This window comes from Protobothrops mucrosquamatus, unplaced genomic scaffold, assembly GCF_001527695.2.
Source record: "Protobothrops mucrosquamatus isolate PMUCROS unplaced genomic scaffold, P.Mucros_1.0 scaffold471, whole genome shotgun sequence".
NCBI lineage: Eukaryota > Metazoa > Chordata > Lepidosauria > Squamata > Viperidae > Protobothrops > Protobothrops mucrosquamatus.
The window spans coordinates 1-25594 of NW_015386792.1; the positions used below are offsets into that span (position 1 = coordinate 1).

General features: G+C 34.6%; 1 protein-coding gene across 1 annotated transcript; it reads left to right on the plus strand.

Moving 5' to 3' along the window:
- Positions 1 to 4423: 4423 nt before the first annotated feature.
- Positions 4424 to 19624, plus strand: LOC107288057 (protein kinase C-binding protein NELL1-like; the record flags this gene model as incomplete). The annotated part of the gene is made up of 4 exons (XM_015816633.1): positions 4424 to 4617; positions 13882 to 14058; positions 16874 to 17098; positions 19465 to 19624. Coding segments are annotated over 4 exons (647 nt in total), but the record flags the coding sequence as incomplete, so codon positions are not given.
- Positions 19625 to 25594: the final 5970 nt, after the last annotated feature.

The window sequence follows — 25594 nt, forward strand, 5'->3', positions numbered from 1 at the left end:
ACTTGGACTCCTTTGATGCATGTTTTCTTTCTTGTAAACTGAGATAAAAGCTTGCCTTAATGGAGTTAAAGAAATGCACATTGATAGTGCTTTAAAATATGTCCAAATTATGCCTACTTTTCTTGTCAGAAATAAAAAAGTAAGACTATTATCAGGAATATCTTCCTGGAATATGGAAACATTATTGTAAATTATATTGCAAACTATACTTTAAGCTGTGTTTGTGTGTGTTTGTGTGTGAGGGTTTGCATCCATGCATAGGCAGGCTTCATTTACACAGAATAGGGTAGGTTATATGTGGCAGTTGAATCAACCTGCTCTCATCACTTCAAATGAATCTCCCTAGGTATTTTTTTCAAGCCACAAATCAAAACAAAGCCCCTACTCTAGCAGGTGAAATAGAGAAACCATATAAACATATGGGTAGAATAGCATATATATCAGAATTGAAAGGTCAGTCTTATTACTATTGCTAATTATGCATTTGAATCGTGCATTTCTGTGCTCTGTAAGTGGATGGCTCATATTGATTATGCGTTCAGATGTCCATCAGATTTGGCCACGGCCTGGATAATGGATAATTTATAACAAATGTTTATTTATTCATAAACTGGTAAAAATGCCAAGTCTGAACTAACTCTGTTTCAGGTCTGTTTCTCTGGTATGCTGGAAAAAGTGCCCATATTGGGGAGAACTTGTGCTTTACTCAAAACACCATGATAGGGAGAGTAAGCAAGTAAGCAAATGTATTGCTGCAACTACATGTCATTACATAGGAATGCTATAAAACAGAATAATATAACAACAAAACAATGTAATTATAAAATAAAAATAGAAATATTAGATAGAAAAGGTTCTAACAAAATAAAGCCAAAGCTACAGATAAGAATGTACAGCTGAGCAAAAGTAGCACCTTGATTGCTGCTAGTTGGAAACACAAGGAGATAAATCAATTTTTCAAAGTCAGACCCCCTTGAATTCATCTGCCATTAATAATTTGACCCTGATCACAATATGGAGAGGATTAGATGGGAAGGGAAAAATAATACTAAATTCAGTGACTAAAAAAAATGTGCTCTCAAGTAGAGAGACCAGTGGGCTGGTGTCCTATTAACTACCAGCATCTCTGTCTAATCTGGATTTAATTTCACCTTACTTGTTCATAATCCAGTGCATTCTCAAATTTCAGCAATGACCAATGTAATTGACTGCTTCTTTGGAATTAGATGGCAAGGTGCTGAAAAACAAGGCTTTATCAACATAAAGGCTTTATCAACATACTGATAGCATCTCACTGATGTGATTTGTTTCCTTTCCCATCCCCAGTGGGGAGATGTTCAGCTAGTTCAGAATACAATGGCATGGACAATGAGAAGCATGCATCAATGCGTCCATGTAACACTTCTGCTTTGTGAACTAGATTGCTTTCTGGTTTGCTTCTAGGTGCAATTCAAGGTGCAGGTTGATACCTATAAACCCCTATCTGGCTTAGGGCCTCGCTATTTGAGGGACCATTTGTCTTCCATAATATCTGCATATCTGGTTCAGTCTGACTGGATTTGTACACTCTGGGTTCCATTAATAAACAATGCCACCTATCAGGCCCCTGAAGTGCACCTTCTGTGTAGCAGTGCCAGCCCTCTCCGATGAATCCTTCTCCCAATTCAAATGAACCCCCACCACACACACACACACACACCATACTAGCATTTTCAAGGAAACTAAAAATCTGGCTCTCCACCCAGTGAGAACAACTGACACCCCTTTGTTCTTTTTTTTCTTCCCCTCCAGGATTGTTTTCTTACCATTGCTGTTCCTTTGTCTTGTGCTAGTTTTGTGTTGTTATTTGTTTTTAAATGTTTTTAAGAATTGTAAACTGCCCAGAGTAGCTGAAAGTCAGGCAGCATATAAATGTAATCAGTGATAAAATAATTGGCTCTTATGACATACCCCAGGGTTAATAGTTTCAAACAGTAGTGCCCTTGTATCATTTCCTTGGGAGATTATGGGCCATAGCTAAACAGAGCTTCACAAAATACCAGTAGTCCAGAAATTGTAGGGTTTCTTTCCTTATAGCACAATTTGTGGCAAAAGTGACTCATCAACCTGCCCAAAGTTTTCTTGTAAATATATTCCATCTGAAAACTCAAGAGAATCGATCCAAATAACTGATACCCTCGGATGAGCCTAGAATTGCAAGGCTCCTATCTTTATTACTGCTTTAGCCACAAGTAATTAGCACAATAATGTCCTAATTCTTCCAGGTCAAGGGAAGGTTATTTAGTGTTTGACTTTATTTCTGCATCCTTGCAAAGGTGGTGGTGGGGTGGGGGGGCAAGTCTTCTCAGAAGGAAAAAATTAGTAACTGCCATAAACATGAAGCTGGTCATTGTGTGTCTGACTTAAACTGGAATGTTAAGATTTATAACCTTTATTTCTCTAGATGTCCTGTTCCCATCTTGGGGATTCACAATAGGAGAAGCAATAGGAGAAGCTGTTGTCATGATTATATTTTCAATATTCTGCCCCACCATTAGAATCCAAATTAATGTAGGTCCAATCAATTATTTCAGCAAACAGTGATAATCTCTTATATTGCCTCAGTTCCTAACCACAAACTCTCAAGAATGAATTTCATCATTCCTTAAGGAAAAGACTTTTATTTACACGATGCCCCCAACGTATTTCTTTGAAATGTAGCAGGATTATCCATTAAAATATTATTTTTTAAAGTGCTCATAATGTTTGGGACCTATTTTATTATTTTATTTTCTGCAAAATACAAAATAACAAAAAGTATCTGGTTCTTTTCCTCTGCCAGATTATGAAGGGATAAAGATCATGTTTTTCTATTGTCTCCTGATGTAGGCATAGAGTTGTACTGGGTTAATTACAGAAAAACCTGGATGGGATTGAATCATCTTCCAAGCTCTGGATGAGCTTCCTAAACTGTAACAAATTGTTTGGTCATACCACTTGCTATATATGCCTATAACTGGAGCTTTTAATGAGAGTTGTCATCTCTCTTAGAGAAAGAGAAAGAATCACTTTCATTTGCTTAGTTTAAATTCATAAATGCAGATTTAAAGGTATATGTTGATTATGACAGAGATTAAAAGTAAATGAAATTGAGAGGGAGTTTTGTAAAGCAATCCTGTGAAATCCTATCTATGGGAGACTTTTTCTTTTACCACTTCCACTTAACATTCTAGATTTCAATTAAGAACCTGTCTTTTATAGGCAATTGTTAGTAAAATATCTTCCTGTGACTTTGCTGCTTTTCCTGCCACCCTACGTAGAAAGGTAAATGTGAGGTTATTGAGATAGATTTGTATTGCTTTTGGTGTCTGTTCTCTTCTGTGAGAAAACAACTATATTGGTTCTACTTCATGCTCCATAATTTCCTAGAACAATAGCATCAGCTCTCGATATTCCTCCAATTGGACTGGAAAACACAGTCTGAAATTTGTAAGTAAGGCTTCTGTTGCAGAATGTTGATAGTGAGTGGCTCTTGTCTGAAGTGTAATTGCTACTTTACTAATGTTGTACGATTGGATCTACACCACTTTGCCTGTATCACTTGAATAAGAGCACAGAGAAGGCATTAGAAACAATCTGAGCTGTGCAATTTTGTAAGCTTAGAACATATGCTCCTTTTGCCCTTAAAATAGACTTTTTTTATTTTCTGCATGAACAATTCAGCACATATCTCAGCAGTACTGTACGTCTATTGTTTACATGAATAGTGTGGTTGTGTGAACAGTAGAGACATAGAGGAAGTTCCCAAGAGAAGAATGCCTATGAGTGAAAGAATAACATAACCAAAATGTATCACAATTTTTACACTAAAAGGAATGAATTTACCTAATTCCTTCTCTTTGTGCACTCTTTGTAATAATAACTTGAAGAAAATTGATTTCATTATTTTTTAAAAATCACGAATCATACCTGATTTCTTTATTTTTCCTTCTTCTGACATGTGAAAATATTATGATTAGATTAGCATGGAGTTAATACAGTGTTTTTCTCCTTCCTCCTTCTGCTTGAGAGAATATAATACACTGAATCAATTAAATAAAAGAAATTTGCTTTTCCGTACATTTATTTATTTATTTTAGATATTAAAGAATAGTTACTCTGGCAGTCACATCAGTGTTTAAGCATTCATGAATACTGTATCATTAGATTTTTATTAGTATTAGTATTATAGTATTATTTCTATTATAGTAATGCTATTTCTCATTCTATTACAATTTCACTTGAGGAATATCTATTTTCTTTCATATTAATAAGATGGCTTGAGAAAGGTATACCTTCAAATGATATGAACTTTAATTTTAATAGGTACCTTACAATAGATATTGTATTTCCCAGGGAGGGGACATTTTTCAGGTTTGTCTAATAATGTTTCTCTCTTCTGCAGATATTGATGAATGTGCCTTAAAGACTCACACTTGTTGGAATGATTCAGCCTGTATAAACTTGGCAGGAGGGTTTGATTGCCTCTGTCCATCTGGACCTTCCTGTACAGGTGATTGCCCTCATGAAGGGGGCCTGAAACGGAATGGCCAAGTATGGACATTGAAGAAAGACAGATGTTCTGTTTGCTCCTGTAAGGTAAGTTCCTATGAAATTCTTTTTTTAAAAAAAAAAACACTTCTACCTTGATTTGGTGTTCCTGTCAGTTTTGGGTAAAAGTCCATCTTCAGAATGATAGCTGAGGTGGCAGACATTCAGAAATCCTACCAGTGACTAGAAAGAACTGTACTAAAAGACAGCACACACTGAACACAGTGTACAAGAACAGGTACTAAGCACCAGATCTATAGAGCAGAGGTCCTCAACCTTTTGGGCACCAGGGACCGATTCCGTGGTGAGAGGTTTTTCCGTGAACTGGAGGGGGTGTGGTTTTGTGTGCTGCCTGCATCTCGTGGATGGGGCTTTGCTTGTTTGTGCGGACTGGTTGCTGGCATGTCACAGCCCGGTACTGGTCCATAGACCAGGGGGGTGGGGACCCCTGCTATAGAGGCAAGGTTCTACCACACTACACAAAATTCAAGGAGCAGCTTGTTCAGAAAGGCCTCAGAAACAGTCAACCCATAGTGGAAGGGTAAAAGAGTACTTGGCATGGTGTACAGAAACATTCGCATATGTTGAAATAATATTATTGCAGAGTAAAGTTTTAATTGTTTATAGATAACTTCTGAGTGAATGAAGAAGGAGTTAATAAGAAAGAAATATTCACATGAGATCTCTAAATTTATGACTTTGGGGTCGTGGCAGTAAGCCACACATTTTTTCCCCATATCCACATCTTGCTTCCAAGAGTATATTACTATATTTGAAATAAACTTTTCTTTATAGATAAGTGATGCCCATTGAACTTCATTTGATTATAACTTTATTTCATCCCATGACAGTTTATTTATAAATTCAGCTGTGTATTTGAAATTTCATGATGCTGGTTTGATTATTACTGTTTTTATTCTATATTGAGAACTTAGGGGTTTGCATTTTACGTTCTTTTTTATTGTCAGTTAGTGGGTGGCTTGTAATGATTCTGAAATAAATTCATTGAAAGAAGTTAATTAAATGAAACAAAATTCAGGATTTCTTACACAGTTCTATAATTTGACTGTGGAATCCTGTTGGCCAGTTGTTGTTGTTGTTGTTGTTGTTGTTATTATTATTATTATTATTATTATTATTATTATTATTATTATTATTATTATTTTAAAGACATATGAAATTTTCAGTTCAGCTGAAGTATTTCTTTGGATCCTGCCCTACTGTCGACCTTAGAATTTACATCTATAAAAGCCATTATCTGAATTTCTCTGTTGACATGGATTTTCTGATTATTATAGTTTATATCGACATTCATGTATCTGATCACTGGTGATCACATAGACCCAAATTCTTAGGTCCTCCTTTGACTTAAGGGAAGGTCAGTGCCAGGCTGATGGAGTCCAAGGCCTCCTTAATCAGCTTTTTAAGATTTATCTTAGAGTGAATCAAGACTCAAAGGGCAATCAGCAGTGAACATTGATATTGGTAAGCAGCTAATTATGACTGGGAAAAATAAGGATTTGGCAAAGTTTCTTATTTTCTCTTTATACAGCTCTCAGTCACAAGAAAAAGTACTAGTTGCAAGCAGTGGCTTTATCTTCAATGGCCATTGCCTATACAATGAATCCTGAAAACAAGCTCAAGAGTCTAGTAGGAGGAAATTGGCACAGAGAGGCATCAAAAATCAGGAAATAAGCGTCTCATACTACCAGAATTCCTATATTATGGAAAGCCATGGGTCATTTAACCATGGGATTTTATATAGGTCATGATTTTCTGGATTTACAGTACATCATGTCCTTAAGTCACTTTTATGAAATACAGAGACTGAGTTCATACAACATACAACATACTAATCCAGAATTCAATAAACCATCTGTAGCTTCTTCAATATTTGCTGTATTTCTTTCTTTATTTTTCAAATTTATTTTTCAAACCACCCATCTCACAAAACAATTTTTCTCAGTTCATGAAGTCTGTGAATATTTATCTCAGAATACCGGTATTTCTGTAAACAATACTATCCTGAGTAGGCTACACTGTTCTGATTCAATGACAGTTTGCTGGAATTATATACATGTTTTTCTCAGCATTTGGTGCATTTGAGAATGATGAAGTTACTACCAAAGTACACTATTTACAGCACTTTCAATTACAAAGTTATTAATTAAGTCAGAGTATTAAATTTTATTTAATATCCTTTATCAAATAGTTCTAGTAAATTGTATATTTTTCCTGTACTTTTAATTGATTAAAATGGAGTCCTCTGCCTTTGCCATAAAATAAAATTTAATAAAATGTTCCAGGAACGAGACCACAGCTTGTGAAAATTTCTGTGAAAGGTCTAATTGACTATTACAGCTGCGTGTATGTAGAAAAAGATAGTCAATCCCTTACTGATGTTATCCAGTGCCGTAAAATTGTGATATATGAAAAATAGCTCTTCTTTCTTTTCTGGAAAGGACAAGAGTTTATTGCAGCTACTATTAAACATAATCTTGTAACTATTCACTTTGAGTCAGTTTGGATTTAATTAAATAATAAATAAAAAGTATTTGTTCCTATTCATGAAGACAAAATATTTACTAGACAGTAAAATTCTAACATCGTAATTAATTAACTGCTAACAACATTCACTACCTTTAATAACCTGAGGCAGATTTATTTCACATTCTCAAAGAGGATCCTTCAAATCGTATGAGATGAAGATGAAAACAATAATGATGATGATGATCATCATCATCATGGTGATGGTGATCGTGATCGTGATCATTGGATTGCTACAGACTTCTCTTTAATCCTATTTGTTATAGTTGTTTTCGGGCCAAATGCAGGAAGTTTAGATTTTAGCATTTAGCATTTCTGTATTTAAAAAATAATAATGAGAGTCAGATATCCAAAATCGGTGATGGGCTCCAAAATGAGTGGATGAAACTTAAATAGAGGTGGGCTAATTCTCCAAAACTTGATTCAGTCTAGCTCAACATGTCACCATATATGGACATTTGAAATGCTTTATGTTCTGAATAATGAAATATAAACCTTGAACAAACAGGAACACAACACAACACACATTTTTTCCCATATCCACATCTTGCTTGCAAGAGTACGTTACTATATTTGAAATAAACTTTTCTTTATAGATACAGTAAGTGATGCCCATTGAACTTCACTTAAAATCTTTCAATTTATAGTCTCCTATTTGTTCTTTTTTACCAAGTCAGAATCAGAATGCACATAATCTCAAAAAGCAACACGTTTTAGGCATATTTACACTTGTTAGAAAAAAATGCATATGTGCCATTAAATTCCTTCTTTAATATAAAACAGAGACCTGGAAAGCCAGTCTATAGAAAGGAAGCCTTGCCTTACGGACCAGCTTTCCTACTTTGCCCCAGATTTTTCATGTTTATGACTAAGTTTTTGAAAGAAACGAATAATTCATCTTAAGTTATATAAAATATTTTGCATAATTGAGAAATTCTCCTTATGTGCTTCAATTACCTCTGTGTTCTTGGTTACATGAACTAGTATAACAGCATATTGGGTAGGGCACCGTTTTTGTCCTCCTACCAATCTTCTTCATCATAATGGGAAACTACAGTTAGAAGGCTTTGGATCGAAATCTCTGTTACCATTTTCCCCCACCCATTGATCCTCTGAATGCATTATTTGTTGAAATTTTCCATTTTCTACAGTTGAAAGTTATTTTATAGCCGGGTCTGCTACATATTAATTTTTGGCTGTCTTTCACAGTCAGAGATTTCTCAACTTCATTTTAAAAAAATGAATAAAAAGTGCTGTACATAGTTAGATGAACTCCTCATTACTTTTCCCCCTTATCTAAACTTCATAAATATGAAATGTGTTATGCTTTTAGGGAAAAATGTGCATTCAGTTTGTACTTTATTCCCCCTGGTGCAATTGAACATGCCTTATTTTACTGCATACTTAAGTTGGATTTATACTAATAGCAGTCATTGTAATTATTCCCTCCTCCTCCTCCTCTCTCTCTCTATCAATATACATAATGTAAAATACAAAAGAATAATAGGTATACTCCTAAGTAACAAGGTATAAAATATTGTTTTAAAAATTGACTTCTAATCAAGATATATTTATATACTTTTATTCTCTGGTATGTATCATACCAAATATAGAAAGTACATTCACTAGTTTGTACAATACATTTAATATGTTTGATTATTATCACTTTATATGATTAACTTTGTTTTAAATTGTAGTGTTCTCCCCCCCCCCCCATTAGTACAAGGATAAACATTTGTGGAGATTGGAAAAAAGTATGCATTTTTTTTTCTAGAACTCAGGAGTTTTCTTTCCTCACTTGAATTATTTTATGTTTGATAAAATATTATTACTGTTGATAAAACACCCTGAGTCAATTCCAGTCAGCATTGATAAAGGGGGAAAGATCCAGTCCAAGTCCTATGCTATGGCAGATATCATTTGTCACCACAGGGTCACATATTATCTATATGTCAATGATATGCAGTTCCATATCTTGACCCTTGGTCAGACAAATGTTGCTGTGGAAGTCCTGTCACAGTGTCTGGATACCATAAGGGTCTGGATGAGGAGAAAAAGGCTTAGGTTTAGCCCTAATAAAATTGAGTGTCTTGGCCAGTGGCAGGTTAAAGGACCTACCAGTCATAATGATTTACCATCTTTAATTTTGGATAGTATGGCACTGCCCCATATAGAACTGGTATGTAATTTGGTGATCTTTCTGGTCCTAGGGTCCTGCTCATCCTGTATGCTTACATCTCTTCCTGGATCAGGAGGCCCTTCTTTGTTACTCATATCCTAACCAACTTCCATTTGGGCTAATGACATAAGGTCTCTAAGGCCACCTAGAAGCTACAAATGCAGTTATGAATGCAATTATAGGCATCCATGTAATACAATTATAGACAGTTTTTCACCTCAGAGTCACAAGAGTAGATCACATGGCAGGGCAGACAATTTGTAAAATGGTGATATTTTCTAAAAAGCATTCTTAAAAATTAATCAATCAATAATACTTAGGATACAATGGGGAGAATGCTCATTTCTCACCTGTTGAGAATAATTTAGTTTAGAAATCAGTTGGTCAGCCAAAACATTAACAAGACAACACATCTTAATATTCCTTTCAAGTAGAACCTATTCTAACCTGGAGATAAAAAAACTCAGCCAGGCAAGTGCAGTTTCTGCTTCCTTACATTCCTATAACACTTTTTCTAATGTTTTTAAATTTTGACCAGTTTTTCTATAGGCACCATTGTTCCACTTACATAGCAAGACCAAGCAAGTCCATACAGTAGATTGTTTTTTGTGTGGGGGGGTTGTTATTGATGGCTGTAGTGCTCTTTAATGACATTTTTGTTTGCACATAAGTGCAACTGCTTGCTAAAAAAATATATATATATAATCCACAGGTCTGAGAGTAAACTCCAGTTAAAAAACTGGTAGCTATGATTTCACATTGTTTTATTTATTTATTTATTTATAATTTAATTTATACCCCGCCCTTCTCCTCATGGGACTCAGGGCGGCTAACAGCCTCATAAAAACTACAATACAAATACAATAATTAAAAGCCGAATTAAAAAGAAATATTTAAACAGGCCGATCAATTAAAATTACCCTTAAAAATCCCCTGAAACTTTAAAATCATTAAAAATTATNTAGAAAAAGATAGTCAATCCCTTACTGATGTTATCCAGTGCCGTAAAATTGTGATATATGAAAAATAGCTCTTCTTTCTTTTCTGGAAAGGACAAGAGTTTATTGCAGCTACTATTAAACATAATCTTGTAACTATTCACTTTGAGTCAGTTTGGATTTAATTAAATAATAAATAAAAAGTATTTGTTCCTATTCATGAGGACAAAATATTTACTAGACAGTAAAATTCTAACATCGTAATTAATTAACTGCTAACAACATTCACTACCTTTAATAACCTGAGGCAGATTTATTTTACATTCTCAAAGAGGATCCTTCAAATCGTATGAGATGAAGATGAAAACAATAATGATCATCATCATCATGGTGATGGTGATCGTGATCATGATCATTGGATTGCTACAGACTTCTCTTTAATCCTATTTGTTATAGTTGTTTTCGGGCCAAATGCAGGAAGTTTAGATTTTAGCATTTAGCATTTCTGTATTTAAAAAAAAATAATGAGAGACAGATATCCAAAATTGGTGATGGGCTTCAAAATGAGTGGATGAAACTTAAATAGAGGTGGGCTAATTCTCCAAAACTTGATTCAGTCTAGCTCAACATGTCACCATATATGGACATTTGAAATGCTTTATGTTCTGAATAATGAAATATAAACCTTGAACAAACAGGAACACAACACAACACACATTTTTTCCCATATCCACATCTTGCTTGCAAGAGTACGTTACTATATTTGAAATAAACTTTTCTTTATAGATAAGTGATGCCCATTGAACTTCACTTAAAATCTTTCAATTTATAGTCTCCTATTTGTTCTTTTTTACCAAGTCAGAATCAGAATGCACATAATCTCAAAAAGCAACACGTTTTAGGCATATTTACACTTGTTAGAAAAAAATGCATATGTGCCATTAAATTCCTTCTTTAATATAAAACAGAGACCTGGAAAGCCAGTCTATAGAAAGGAAGCCTTGCCTTACGGACCAGCTTTCCTACTTTGCCCCAGATTTTTCATGTTTATGACTAAGTTTTTGAAAGAAACGAATAATTCATCTTAAGCTATATAAAATATTTTGCATAATTGAGAAATTCTCCTTATGTGCTTCAATTACCTCTGTGTTCTTGGTTATATGAACTAGTATAACAGCATATTGGGTAGGACACCGTTTTTGTCCTCCTACCAATCTTCTTCATCATAATGGGAAACTACAGTTAGAAGGCTTTGGATCGAAATCTCTGTTACCATTTTCCCCCACCCATTGATCCTCTGAATGCATTATTTGTTGAAATTTTCCATTTTCTACAGTTGAAAGTTATTTTATAGCCGGGTCTGCTACATATTAATTTTTGGCTGTCTTTCACAGTCAGAGATTTCTCAACTTCATTTTAAAAAAATGAATAAAAAGTGCTGTACATAGTTAAATGAACTCCTCATTACTTTTCCCCCTTATCTAAACTTCATAAATATGAAATGTGTTATGCTTTTAGGGAAAAATGTGCATTCAGTTTGTACTTTATTCCCCCTGGTGCAATTGAACATGCTTTATTTTACTGCATACTTAAGTTGGATTTATACTAATAGCAGTCATTGTAATTATTCCCTCCGCCTCCTCCTCCTCTCTCTCTCTATCAATATACATAATGTAAAATACAAAAGAATAATAGGTATACTCCTAAGTAACAAGGTATAAAATATTGTTTTAAAAATTGACTTCTAATCAAGATATATTTATGTACTTTTATTCTCTGGTATGTATCATACCAAATATAGAAAGTACATTCACTAGTTTGTACAAAACATTTAATATGTTTGTTTATTATCACTTTATATGATTAACTTTGTTTTAAATTGCAGTGTTCTCCCCCCCTTATTAGTACAAGGATAAACATTTGTGGAGATTGGAAAAAAGTATGCATTTTTTTTCTAGAACTCAGGAGTTTTCTTTCCTCACTTGAATTATTTTATGTTTGATAAAATATTATTACTATTGATAAAACACCCTGAGTCAATTCCAGTCAGTATTGTTAAAGGGGGAAAGATCCAGTCCAAGTCCTATGCTATGGCAGATATCATTTGTCACCACAGGGTCACATATTATCTATATGTCAATGATATGCAGTTCCATATCTTGACCCTTGGTCAGACAAATGTTGCTGTGGAAGTCCTGTCACAGTGTCTGGATACCATAAGGGTCTGGATGAGGAGAAAAAGGCTTAGGTTTAGCCCTAATAAAATTGAGTGTCTTGGCCAGTGGCAGGTTAAAGGACCTACCAGTCATAATGATTTACCATCTTTAATTTTGGATAGTATGGCACTGCCCCATATAGAACTGGTATGTAATTTGGTGATCTTTCTGGTCCTAGGGTCCTGCTCATCCTGTATGCCTTACATCTCTTCCTGGATCAGGAGGCCCTTCTTTGTTACTCATATCCTAACCAACTTCCATTTGGACTGATGAAATAAGGTCTCTAAGGCCACCTAGATGCTACAAATGCGGTTATGAATGCAATTATAGGCATCCATGTAATACAATTATAGACAGTTTTTCACCTCAGAGTCACAAGAGTAGATTACATGGCAGGGCAGACAATTTGTAAAATGGTGATATTTTCTAAAAAGCATTCTTAAAAATTAATCAATCAATAATACTTAGGATACAATGGGGAGAATGCTCATTTCTCACCTGTTGAGAATAATTTAGTTTAGAAATCAGTTGGTCAGCCAAAACATTAACAAGACAACATATCTTAATATTCCTTTGAAGTAGAACCTTTTCTAACCTGGAGATAAAAAAAACTCAGCCAGGCAAGTGCAGATTCTGCTTCCTTACATTCCTATAACACTTTTTCTAATGTTTTTAAATTTTGACCAGTTTTTCTATAGGCACCATCATTCCACTTACATACATTCCACTTACATAGCAAGACCAAGCAAGTCCATACAGTAGATTGTTTTTGGTGAGGAGGTTGTTATTGATGGCGGTAGTGCTCTTTAATGACATTTTTGTTTGCACATAAATGCAACTGCTTGCTAAACAAAAAAGCTGTGCATTACACAGCACACATATAATCCACAGGTCTGAGAGTAAACTCCAGTTAAAAAACTGGTAGCTATGATTTCACATTGTTCTCTGTATAATAAAAATAAATGAGTCTGGCAAGAATTTAGTTTTCTTTTCTTTGGCCATAGGTTTAAATGCTTCCTTACCCTTAGCTCTCAACTCTTATCTTGTAACTTGCAGAATAATCAGAATGGGTACATTTTGTTTCAGTTTTGAAGGAAGCTATAAACAAGGATGGTTGAAGTCAGCACATCTGGAGGGCAAAATATTCCACATATTTCTTTTTCACGATAGACACTAAGTTTCAGTTTGATTGTGTGGTTTTATTTCTTGAGCTAAGTACAGCTGTCCTTTCAGATGTCCAAAACAAATATTTCATTAATGGATGTGTTAATTAAGGGTCTCCATAAGTTGCACATTAAATAAATGGCAATATAAATGCAACATTTAAATATGACTCGCTAACTCATTGTCAAACTCATCGTGATGGGTATATTAATTTATAACCTTTTATTTAGTGGCATTTGCTTTTATTGCTTCTTTGTTTCCTTAACAGGATGGCAAGATCTTCTGTCGAAGGACAGCTTGTGATTGTGAAAATCTCAGTGTTGACTTTTTCTGTTGCCCAGAATGTGATACCAGAGTGACCAGTCAGTGTTTAGATCAGAATGGGCATAAGCTGTACCGAAGTGGAGACAACTGGACATACAGCTGTCAACAGTGCCGCTGTCTGGTATGGAAGTAAAAGAAAAAAAAAAGAGCCTTAGAGTTTATAATGATCAACCATATTCTAGAGTTCAGAATGTTCATTATGAGCAAGTCTATTCTTTTTTGACACGACATTGCCATGTAGTTTTTCTAACATTTAGCCTATTCATAAAGCTGTTGCTGAGAGACTTAATAAGAAAGGGCCTGTCTCAGTCAAAATTAAATCTATTGCAGTACAATCATACACATACCAACTTAAAGTAATTATTTATTGAGTTCAATGGAGCATGCCCTTAGGTAAATGAATATAAGGATTGCAAATTTAATCATGTTTCTCAACAGAAAAAATGGACCTTCAATAATATTCTGAACAATCAGATTTCCATCTGATATAGTGCTAAATCAAGTGGTAACAAACCTCAGCAGAATATTTCATATTTGAATGTCACACAATTTCTTATTACAATCTAAGACAATTGTAGCTGTTAATGGAATCAGAGTCTTATACCAGTTTCTTTCTTCTTGTCTCTTGATTGATCAAGGCCTGGTTTAAAATAACTACTCAGTACTCCTTAAGGGCTCCCAAAGGGCAGCAACAATTTTCCATACTAGGCCGACAGACTCAGGATAATGCTGTTCCTAAATAATACAGCATTCTGCAGATGACCTACTGAAAAATATAATTCGTGTAGTATTTTGTCTGTTACAATAGGAACCAGAATCGCACATTTTGGGACTCCAAATGGAGCAGATTCCTCACACACGACATTACAATGGCAAGGAGTATAATGTGTCCATTTCATTATTATGCAAAGACATTTGCTCTTTCATTAACTATCTGTATATATTCAGGAGCATTTTACCCATGTTGTCTGATCATGCAAAAAAGAATAATGAAAAGTTTATGAGTGATGGTGCACTTTTTCAAAATTGTTTGGAAAGTTGCAAGTTCAAGTAAAACACTGACTACAAAATACACATTAATCTCTACAATGTAATTGTTGCTTCTTTAAAGAAACAATAATATTCCTTATCCTAAAACAGTGGTGGCGAACCTATGGCACGTGTGCCAGAGGTGGCACTCAGATCCCTCTCTGTGGGCACACGTGCCATGCCCCAGAGATAGCGAGGGACTGGCCCCCACCACCCTGGCTCCACCCACCCAGTCTGCCGTGACCACTGCGGCCACGCCCACCCGGCACCCGATGATAAATAAATGGGTTTTGGGTTGCAGTTTGGGCACTGGGTCTCTAAAAGGTTCGCCATCACTGTCCTAAAATCTTAGAATTTTACAGTTGGAAGGGATCACACACTGAATCCAATTAATTCAACAACGTGGACTTTCTTGTGTGTGACAACTTTGTCCCTGCACTCACCCAGAATAGTCTGAACCACTTTATCTTCATCTCCAGAGGCTAAGACACCTTATCTTGCTTCCGTTCCATTGTGCTTTTAATTATACAAGATTGTAGTAAGTCTCTTGTACTTGCTGGAGAGCAATGCAATAAATTATTTACTAACACATTCTTAGATGACAGTTACAGTATGAATTCATAATACTTTGTAATTATTTCTTGGTATTTATAAACAATCATGTAGCATTTTGCTTTATTAAAATAAGCAAAATCATCATTATTAAAATGATGTGAGGCACAAGTGTTGTTTTTTCCCTTTTTTCACTTCCAGATTAATATTTTGCATAAACTAGTAAATTTATTACAAACTGTTATGTCTGCAAGGGGGAAAGAGGCTTCTATGCAGGCTTGGATCTTGAATGTCTGAATCAAATGTTTTCTCTTTGTACAATGCATAGAATAAATCGCAGAGAAGGTGACTGAAACTTCAAACTTCTGTGACTCAAAGATTAAAATAGGGAATATTAGAGAAAGAGATAAAGGAAAAATCATATTCAATGCTGATTTTAAATTCTGTCTGTCTTTCCCTAACAAGAAGGCATATGTTCTACCAGGCAACTATAACAGGTGGGATAAAGATTCAGGATTGAACTCTGTGCCTGATAAAACACAGCCAAAGAATATCTATTGACTTGGGATTAATTTAAAATTTAAGAATCAGATTAACTGCATCCAAGATTATTGAAAGAATTTGCTAATAATCTGCCAAACTTTATATAATAGAGGAAGGGAAACATTTGTTGCTCACAAATGAGAAAACAGTATCCACAAAACTCCAGTTCAATCAGTCTAATACCATTTTTAGATATTTGAAAGATTCTACACTATATCATTTGGATTTCCAAATTATATTATATGTGTGTGAAATGGAGAAAGGGAATGAGAAAGGGAGAGAGAGAGAGAGAGACTCTGGGTGCCCTATAAATTGGATTTATGACAAATTAATATTAAATATGTTATTATATAATTGCCATATATAAAATAATTCTGTTAATTATTAGCATTCAGCAGATTCTAAGGCACATTTTTAACAGACATAACTAACTTAGAGTTCCTTCAATGAAGCAATTTAATTTTTTGAATAGTTCATATATAAAGAGCATCTGATATCCTTAATACGATCTGAGGTCCAGCCAATGGAGCATCTGTCCATTGCATAGGGCAATCTTATCATATTTAGATAAAATATATTTTGATCAAAGAACCCAGATCCATGAACAAAGTGTCACTGCATTATTGTATAGCTTATTGTGTAACTATCCATTTCTGCCCTGGTTTAATGCAATTGCAGTCTAAATATCTATTTTTTTATAATTATTCAATCATAATATTAATATTTTGATTGCAGAAAAAGTTGTTTTTGATGTTTTATGCCTTACACGAGTACCAATTTGTGTGTTGATGGATCTCTTTTGTTTTTCATAGGAAGGTGAAGTGGATTGTTGGCCACTTGCATGTCCAGCCCTGAATTGTGATTACACAGCAATGTCAGAAGGAGAATGTTGCCCTCATTGTGTCAGTGACCCTTGTTTAGCTGATAATGGTATATATGACATCCAAAAAACCTGTCTAGATGACTATGGAATAACACGGCTAAGTGGTTCAGTATGGACAATGCTTGGATCTCCTTGTACGACCTGCAAATGCAAGGTATTTATATAGAGGTCAAACATGGTGTAGCACAGAATATATATGCAGACTAGGTTTTCTTTTTAAAACAATTTTGCTATTTAATTTCAAACAGCAGTAAGGTGGTGCAGTACAATGAGTATACCATAATAAAATTATGCAAAACTAATTATGTGATTATCCTGGGAGGCTGAACCAGAACTATTCAATTGCTCTTTAACTTTAAAGTAGTGTTCTTACACCTTGCAGAGTTTTTATATATACATATAGAATCTTCTTCTTGTTGTTGTTGTGCCATATCCGTTATTGGACGTTGGCGATCATGTTGGTGATCCTGTTTTTGTCAGCAGCCGCACGAAAAAGTGCTGCTGAGTTTTGTCCAAACTAGTCCCTTAGATTTTGAAGCCATGATGTTCTTCTTCTGCCTGGACCTCATTTGCCTTCAATCTTTCCCTGGAGGATTAAATGGAGTATGCCGTATTTTTCTGGGTGTCGCATCACATGTCTGAAATATTCTAATTTTCATTTTTTTAATTGTTTTGATGATTTCCCTTGGCTTTCCCAGGCGGCTTATCACCTCCTCATTTATATAGGATATAGGATAGTGACATTTAGGATAGTGACATTTATTACAGGTATGCATTATAGTCATATATACAATATATCTACATATGCACACACATACCTGCTTTTTAATGAATCCCAGTTGTGGATGCCATATATTTATGTTAAATTGATAAATTCTAAGTGGAAGAACCCTCTCTCTTTTCCTTTAAAAGAAGTGAATCATGCAGAACAAAGATCAGAGAAGATATGGCTTTCAAGTGATATTTCCAAATTAATGAGAAGATGGTTTTTTTGACAACATCTTTTCCAATTTTTAAAATTAATCATTAAAAATAAACAGACATTAAGACATTAATATCAGTTAAGTAGACAGAGAAATGGGGAAAAAATGTAAATTAGCACTCATAAAGGATAAAGGATTAACCATAAAAAGCAGAATGGGTTTTTTTAACAAAAGAAAAAAAAGGATTTTAAAGATCTTCTTAATTCACTGAGATGGTTGCCAATATTTCCATTTATTTAGGGAAAAAAGAAGCAAAGAAAACAGTGAAAATTATTGAGTAAATACTTGATGTCTTTCACTGTACTCCATTCTGTTGATATTAAGGGGTTTCAAAATCTTCAATAATAGAAATGTCCACCACAATAATCTAGTGTTACTCAGAATTCGATAGCAGACACCTGCATCCAGAGGACTCTGCCCTTGTTCATCATTAATCCACAAGACTAGACTAAGCTATATTTTCTATTTCCACGGTGGAGGAAAACCCTGCAAAAACAAAGCCTAAAAAATGGCCATACACTTTTTAATAATATCACTGATTAGTAGATGATAATCTGTAGTCCTTTAAAAGGTTGAAAGGCTTGTTGTGGTCCCCAACCAAAATTGTCCACCCCAAGTTTAGTGGAATGAATCCAGCTACATGTGCAAGCAAAATTAATTTCAATAGAGAATCATAGAAGAAAGAATGTTTCTGAAAAACTATTAATGCGTAATTCTTTAAGATAAAGTAAATTTTATCTGACTTCTTGAGCATATAATGCATCCAACCTGATAATATGTTAACTGGAACAATATATCACATTTATTGTTAAATTTGCCATGGAAATAAGAACATGAGAACTGTACTGAATTAATCCAAAGCTAGCCCTATGGGAAGACATGCAGGAACAGAATAAAATTGCATTTCCTTTTTATAGCATAATGCTTATCCTTCATATGTCTGATTTCCTTTTAAACTAATCTAAGTGAGTTGCTCAATATTATGTAAAGAAGAACTTCCTTTTATTTCTGTTTAATATTTAGCTATATTCTATCATCACTCTATCAAAGCAAAATTAAAAAAAATTCAGGTAAACTCTTGCCTCTCACCATCTATATTTTTAGACTCCTTTGTCACAGTTCCTCTTACTTCCATTTATCTAAATCAGAGAATGCCAAATGCTGTACTATTCCTCATATGGAAGATGAGGTAACCCATAGATACTTTGGTTCACATTTTGCATATCTTTCCCAGATTGACATCATATTATACACCCTATTTTTTTTCTTTGCAGATGGTAACTCAGGTAACTATAACCTCAGCAATTCTTTGTGTAAGAGGATTTGGTCACATGATTTATTATATGTGTAGAGTAAGGACAAATTTACAACGTTCACATTATCCTTGAAAAAGCTTATTTGGTCTCTCTTACATTAGAAATAGGTTTACAAAATGCTCATGTTAAAGATCCAGGTTGCTACTGTCCATATGAGAAGATTTATTTTCTTCACTTGCATTAATCTCTCCTTTTTATCTTTTCCTTCCCATTCTACACAGAATGGAAATGTCTGTTGTTCAGTGGATTTAGAATGTCTTCGCAATAACTGAAGTATAAAACTGGGACAATTCTTTTTGTGAGGAAAACTGATGCAATTTTCCACTTTCCAAACAAATGCAGTGTAAGTAAGAGGTGGAAGTTTTGTACAACAGACAATGATCTAAGTCTCCGAGGAAGATATTTGGGAGTTGCCTTTGGGACCTATCACTACACTTGCTAGGCTTCTCTCTACTTTTACAGTAAAATGCATATAAATCAATGGTTGTTAAAAGTTTTGAGTGTTGTAAATTACACCCTTTTTTGTCAAATCATTTGCAAATGCATTAAAATTATTCCATCAGTAAAATGCAGTGTATTGATTTGTTTAATTTTGTAGAAAGATCACAATGGAATTTCCTGTTTTATTTTAGATTTAGATCAAAGTTCTACAAAATAAGGCTGCCTGTGGTTTTGTCTCATATTATTGGCTATTTAGTTTGGAGGTCCCTGTCGAATGTATTTATGAAAATATGTATGTATGTACAGCCAAATTGCATAGTACTTATATTTCATAGCTGTCAAACATTGTAAAACATTCCAAGGTACATTTGACTTCTACGGGCTGAAAATAATCGAATCCCAGCCTATCTTTATGAAAAAAATAAATAAGAAGGAATAATGTCACAAGTTTAATGAAGTGGCAAAAAGCACTTTCTTTTGCAGACAAATGAACTAGCAGCAAAATCCCAGAGTGGAAGAAGAAATACAAAATTATATTGTTTTCATCAGCAGTGCTCCTGAGCTTAGTCCGAACACCAGGCCATGTTAAGTTTAGCAAAATGTTGTAGTTTACAAATCAAACAATAAATATTGAATGTAGGTGGAATTCATACAGGGTTGTGTAGCATTCAATAAAGCAATCAAAGGGCTTTACATTTACAAGATTGTATGTGAAAAGTGATTTTTTTCATATTGTTTACATCAATGAACTTGAGTTTATGATCTCTCTCCTCAGTAGTTGCTTTGGTATAATAACATCTACCATTCTCCATTGCAAATGATGTAATGAACAAGTTCTTCATCTGTTCCACATTACAAGTTGTAAGAAAGGTGTAAATGTCACTGCAGTTAACTGTAATTTCAGTAGATCACATAATAATCTCCCGGTTCCAATTTTCTTTCAATGTATTACATTCACCCTTGGCTCTATTATCCCTCTTCTGACATTCACCCAAATGTAATGTATTAAGTTAGTTGTCTGTAAAATACTACTTAAAATCATAAGCTTGGGCCCAAATTGTAATTAAACATTTGAACTGTGCGCAAAGGTTAAGCTTGAACGATAGATAACTGCTGTGATTTTTTTGCTAGGCTAAGACTTTGGTATTATTAATACAAGTCCTGTCTCAGCCTAGAACTGACAGCTGCTGATATCCAACTGGTTTCCATGCACAATTCTCCTCCTTCCAAATAGCATTTCCTGTACAATGTATGGCTGTATGGGAACTGAAAAGTGAAATTTTCCACATTCAGATGCACAGCCACAAGCAATGCTGAACCTGATCTTCAGCTTTATAAACAATGCAATATGGCACATTGGGAAAAACATCACTGGATATAAATGAAAGGAAGACAAAGTCCCTACCCTCCACTCTCTGCAAGGATTACCTTTGAAACAGAAGGTTGCTTGCATTAGCATAGGGATGTAGCCAAGTGAGGGGCAGGGAAGAGGTAAAGGCATCTACTGTAAATGATGCAAATACGTAAGTGGCTAGAACAGAATCTGGAAAAATGTCGAAAGCTTCTTCCTTCTGAGTCATTGAGGGAGCAAAGTCCACAGACGCAGCATCTCCTTTTTCCCTTATTTTACTAGAACCTCAGGTTGAAGATGCAAAGGCAGAGACTGGCATTTTCTCACAATACATGAAGCCCCCTCAGAGAGGATGCTTTTGCCTTGCTTCCCTTGAACAGGGGTTAGCATCTGTAGGATTTCATAAAGACCAAATAATATTTTAAAATCTTCAGTAGTCATACCTAGTAGGAATTGTTTTCTTCCCTTCACACACACACACACACACACACACACACACACACACAAACACAGAGAGAGAGAGAGAGAGAGAGAGAGAGAGAGAGAGAGAGAGAGAGAGAGAGAGAGAGAGAGAGACTGTTTTTTTCCTTCCCTTTCCAGTTGGACCTACCCCTTCTTCATTCTGTTCATTTGGTTTGGTTTGTCATGGTTTCTCCTGGAAAAAAAGAAGACTATGGTGTGTCCTCTGTATCTGGTGTCAGTATGTAATCCATGTATAAAAGAGAATAGTTTGTATATGCAAATAGGGAAAGCAATTAATTTTAAAAAATCAGTGCCTTACTTTTCAGGCAATTAATTTTAATCGGTAGTTACTAATTCAATTCATATGAATTTAATTTTTTTGTCCTCATCCTAATCTTTTTGAGGAATGTGGGGTCTGGCCTATCTGACATCCATACCCACATGTAAGCATGTCTTTCTCACATACAGTTAAGGCAAGAGCAGGTAAATCCTAGGTTTCAGCTATATATTGCAAAGAAATCAGGCAAGGCAGAGTATCTTTATGTGTGTTTACAATCTTTTCTTCTATCTAATTTTCCTTGTTTTCAACACACATATTAAATTCATACTTCTCTTCCTTTTGGGAAAATTCAGTTGTTGCATCCGGACATTCCTGTTAAGCAGAAGGAAGGTATCTTGCTGGCACTATTGCCCCTGTCTTGAGTCACTGGGTTTTCAGAGCATTTGTGGTCTTTATTCTGCTTAATTACCTTGTATTATCTTTGATAAAACTTGGGGGAATATTCAGAACTAGATCCTGCACAGAAGTATATAATGTTTGCAACCAAGAAATAAAAACCTGACTCCTAAAAAAAAAAAAGAAAAAAAAAAGAGTGGTCAAAGATAGGCTGGTCTGCTGAGATGGGAGACAGGCAGGAGCATGAAAAAGTGAAGATGAGGTGGGAATTTGCACAATCTTTTTTTGTATAATTTTTATTATGTTTTTAAAAGATAATTTAAAACTGATACAAACTAATATAAGGAAAAAGAAAAGTAAGAGAAAGAAATGAAAGCAAAAGCTAAAAAAAATGCAAAAAAGAGAAAAAAGATAAGAAAAGATGCAAAGAAGTAACTTCCGATTTTCTTTACAGCAGTTATAAGTACAATAACTTATACTTAAATTTATTTCATATTGTATGGTTACAACTCTCTTCTCTCTATAATTTAATCTGTCTAACCATCAAAACCATAATTCGTAGGTCTATTTCTTCTCTTTCATGGAAAGAGTGGGGTTTCCAGGCAGCAATAAACATAGATATTGTCTTTTCTTTCATCAAAAAACTCAGTTCATTCATCTCAGCTAGTTCCATCAACTTCACCCACCATTTCTCCATTGTAGGTAATGATTAATCTTTCTATATTTATCTATACAACAATCCCACGCCAGTTATCATGTACAAAAAGTTCCATGACATTTTTTCTAGTTAGAACTTTGTACAATCTTGGGTGCCATCATTACTTTTTTGATGTTCATCGAAGATGCTTTCTTTTGGATACTGATAATGAAAGGATAGGCAGAATCTGGCTCCATATAAGTTTCAAGAATCACTGTACTAAAGAGATATTACTTAATATTATGAAAGGTCTAGGGTTGTGTACACACTATTTAAACTACACTGGGCATTAAAATTTACCCAGATATAAGTGATAACACTGCAATGCAACATAAAATGTCCTTTGATCCAGTAGCTTTGATGCACACAGTAGAATTATTCAATGCATTATTTACTTCAATGAATTCAATGAAGTGAATTCCCTTCATACATAAAATGAATGTAAATGTACAAACAATTCCCCATCCCAAAAAAAGGAAAAACAAAGGCAGCCCAATGTATGTAGGACTCCATCTTTGCTTTTCATTTTTAAACTTTCTTCCTTCTTGACATACACTATGTATTGATTATATTGGCATTGCTTAACAATGGTATTATAAATTGTGTTTTTTAAAATCCTCAAAGGACATTTGTAAACCATGCCATTAAAGCATTTTGTAAACCATATTGTAAAGCCACTGATAATTCAATTGGAGATAAAACCGTGCTTTGGGATGTAAACGGGAGTGTTTTAAAACTTGTGGCATCTAAATAAACTCCTGAGTACAGATCTTCCTGCCTCCATAATTTTGTTTCAGACTTGGTGTGTGCTGAATTTTGGAAAATTCCAAATCTGGGAACAATAATTTTAAAAGATCTTTCTTGGGCAATTTCCTTGATTATATCTCAGAATGGGGTAGGGGAACTATAGATCTGAAATAAGTTAAGGTATTATGGGCTTTTTAATGTTCTGATCCTCAACCATTAGACTACATTTCTCAATGGAGCATACTTCACAGTAAATGTATCATATATAAATTATACATTTATTAAAAATAATCCTTGTGGTATAGTAATTAATGAGATTTGATTTCATGTCTCTATTCAGCCACAGAATTTCTCAGTGACATTGGGTTTATATTATGGAGTTGCAAGAATAAAAGTTGGAGAACCTTGTATATTACTCTAGGTGACATTTTTTCAAATGCCACTATTAATAATTATTAAAGGAAAATACCACCTAACTGTGCTAGTTAGCTTGGGCCTCCAGCAAAGGGGTGTGTGTGTCAGCGCAATGGAGGTGGTTGATTGAGTAATAACAGATCCCACCTCCTCCTTGCTCCGCCCCCACACTCCCCATGTGTTTTTGGTTTTAATGTTTGTTTTTAACTTTTTATGTTTTAGCTTTTATGTAATTATAAGCCATCCAGAGTTACCCTATGGTAAGATGGGAGGCCAATAAATTTAATAAACAAACAAACAATTTTTTTATCGGAACCAAAATCAGAATATCATATTTGCATAATATACAATATACATCAATGAGTAATTGTAAGAATTTTCAGTAGTCTAGGATCAACTGAAACATCTTCGAAAATTGATCAAACAGACTGAGTAACAGCAGAGTATAATATTCTAACCTTGGGCCAATCTATACTAGTATTTTTTTTTCTTTTTTACTGTAATCCCTGGTTTAGTATGATGCATTGGCTGTACTCCTCAATACATTTTGAAGTTGTTCTCTGCTATTGCTTCTATAACAACTTTGTTGGTGATTGAAATGCACATACTATCATAGCAAATTTCTCTCTCCTAACTTCTCTGACTAGAGCAGAGGAACTATGTTCAATGAGCAGAAAATTAATGTTCTTTAAGGCTATTTTTCACTGTGTATCAACTTATTTATACATCTGTGAAAAACATTAAGATGTATCCTTCATATACAATGCAAAGATATGCACTCAATTATTGGAATTTTTTGAAAGAAAACCCAGCATAAAATGGCAGATGAGGGAGAAAAAATATATTTTCTTTACTGAAGTCTACTTTTTAAAAAAATTGTTTTGCAAAACAACCTCCATTCTGTAGCACTGGTATGGAAGCATAGAGTCAACACGTGTGTCAGTCTTTATGTGTACACAATACACAGATGCCCATGTACATGCCCACACTCACATACATTTAAATAAACAGACTTCTTACTTTCACATTTTCAGTACTGTATATAGTTAGCATTTGTTGGAAATGGTTCTCCAACAATTGAAACATTATGTATTATTATGTGTGGTGATTATAAATGCAGTGGATACTGTGTTGCATTCATTAATACTGTATATGTCCCTAGACCAAAACTGTACTTAAAAAGGATCCCGACACAGTGGTGCCTCAGAAACTAAAAGTTCTAGCATAGATCCTGCCATAGATATTCTGTAAGAATGCATGAAATTAATTCAGGCTACCATTGAATATGATACAGTAAAATACCTTGTAATGATAGTTTGTGTTCTGTCCCCGTTCCGACCCACACACCCAAACAGCCAGCCGAAGGTTAAAGACTTCTCCAGACACCACTTCACAGATAAGAAACTTGGCAGCAGCTCCGTAGCTGCCTGCCAAGACCTTTTACTCCAAACACACAGAAACAAAAACAATACACACAGTTTAAAACCACAGCACACTACTTTGCCAGAGATTCAGCTTTTGTCCGTCACAGAGGTCCAAATGGCCACCACCACCCTTTTATAG